The sequence below is a fragment of the Trichechus manatus genome, unplaced genomic scaffold, assembly GCF_000243295.1.
Source record: "Trichechus manatus latirostris isolate Lorelei unplaced genomic scaffold, TriManLat1.0 scaffold00280, whole genome shotgun sequence".
Taxonomy (NCBI): Eukaryota; Metazoa; Chordata; class Mammalia; order Sirenia; family Trichechidae; genus Trichechus; species Trichechus manatus.
Window position 1 is genome coordinate 1,202,471 of NW_004444216.1, and position 1,541 is coordinate 1,204,011.

At 43.2% G+C, this 1,541-nt stretch overlaps 1 protein-coding gene across 1 annotated transcript in view; it reads right to left on the reverse strand.

Moving 5' to 3' along the window:
- MAGI2 (membrane associated guanylate kinase, WW and PDZ domain containing 2) overlaps nt 1-1,541 on the reverse strand; it is a 650,884-nt gene that overhangs the window by 117,424 nt on the left and 531,919 nt on the right. Inside the window, exon 16 of the mRNA XM_004390069.1 lies at nt 765-950. Within this exon, the coding sequence (XP_004390126.1) occupies nt 765-950 (186 nt within the window). The remainder of the gene's footprint in view (nt 1-764; nt 951-1,541) is intronic.

Here is a 1,541-nt window from a genome sequence, read left to right on the forward strand (position 1 = left end):
TCACCCTCTGTGTGGGACATCATTGTCCACCCAACCAGTGAGCTCCAGGGACTGAGTTCTTAAATCTCATCAGTCAGTCAGCAGCTATAAACTAGTACTAAATCCAGCTGTGCCTGGAAAAGGTGAATTTATGGGGCGCTGGTACTAAGGACTCCGTGGCCCCTTAAGTGAAGGCTGTGAGTTGTGACCTTCACTACTCTTCAAACCGCAGGGTAGAGTCCTTGTACAGAGAAATTCAAAAGGCCAAGTACAAATTTTAAATTCTTGTCAGATGCAACATTTTCTAAATGAGCTCTCTTTATGCCACAAAACTTCCTCTAGCTTTTCAAAATCAACCTGACTTTGAAGAATCCTCCAGAGCTTAACCGTTAACATGAATAAGCTGGCTTCCCCCACCCCACCCCCAATTTGTAACTCTATCATCTCTGCTGAATGGGTTCTGGCTTAATACAACCATAAAAGCAGTACCCCTGAGACCACAGGGAATGATTGAATAACTCAGTGTCCGGGGACTCACAATATTTAGCTTATAATGTCACAGCTCCATCTCTGAATGAAATTGGTACTGAGTAAATAGGATGTGGGTTTTAACTGAGTATGAACTTTTTGCAAAAGTGGAAGTAACAATAAACTCCTGACACTCTGACACATGACTAATGACAGCCAGGTGGACACCAGGACCCTGGCAGGCAGGCCGAGCACACCTGGTGGGTGAGTGGGGCATGTGTTGACCACCTCTCTGCAAGTCTGGCTCAGGGACTCACCCTCCTGAGGAATGATGCGAAGGGTGACACTAAGGCCTGCGTCCTTGATGAGCTTCACGATGTCTGCATGAGGCATGTTGATGATAGACTGGCCATTTACCGCTAATATCCGGTCTCCCACCTTTAGTTTGGAACAGCGATCGGCAGGACTGCCATCAATGATGCGTCCTATTTTATGGGGAACAGCTGAAAAACCCCGAAAGAAATAGATATCAGGGACGTTATCAATAAATGTTCTTTTTATTGAGTTCCTTACTCACATTATTCATGATTCTATTTTGAGTCTCAGCCCCCAAAGGAAACAACCTCATGTCAGAATTCCTTCTCTAACCAGTATATTTGCCTTTTAAAATCACAATCACTTCTCTCAAATGTGGTCCTGTGTATACTAGTGAGACGAGAGTTTCTAAATTCAAGTCCTTTGCCATGATAGGCTAATTCCAAACACATAGACCAGTGGTTCTCAAACTTTGGGCTGCATCAAAATTACCCTACAACTAAAAGGACAGCTCTCTGGGCCTTACTCCAGATCTTCTGGATCAGAATGTCCAGGCAAGAGACCATCTTTCCAGATTTTTAGGCAGCTTCTCAGGCAATTGCAATACATATGCATGTTTGAGAACTACATATAGGTATTTGAGAACCACAGACATAGAACACTGTGCCCAAAGAGCTCTGACTCTGGAAACAATACTAGACAGTTTAAAAAAATACAATAAATGCCAGGAATTTAATTTATACCACTTTCTATTCTACTGAGGAAAAAAACAGGACAGG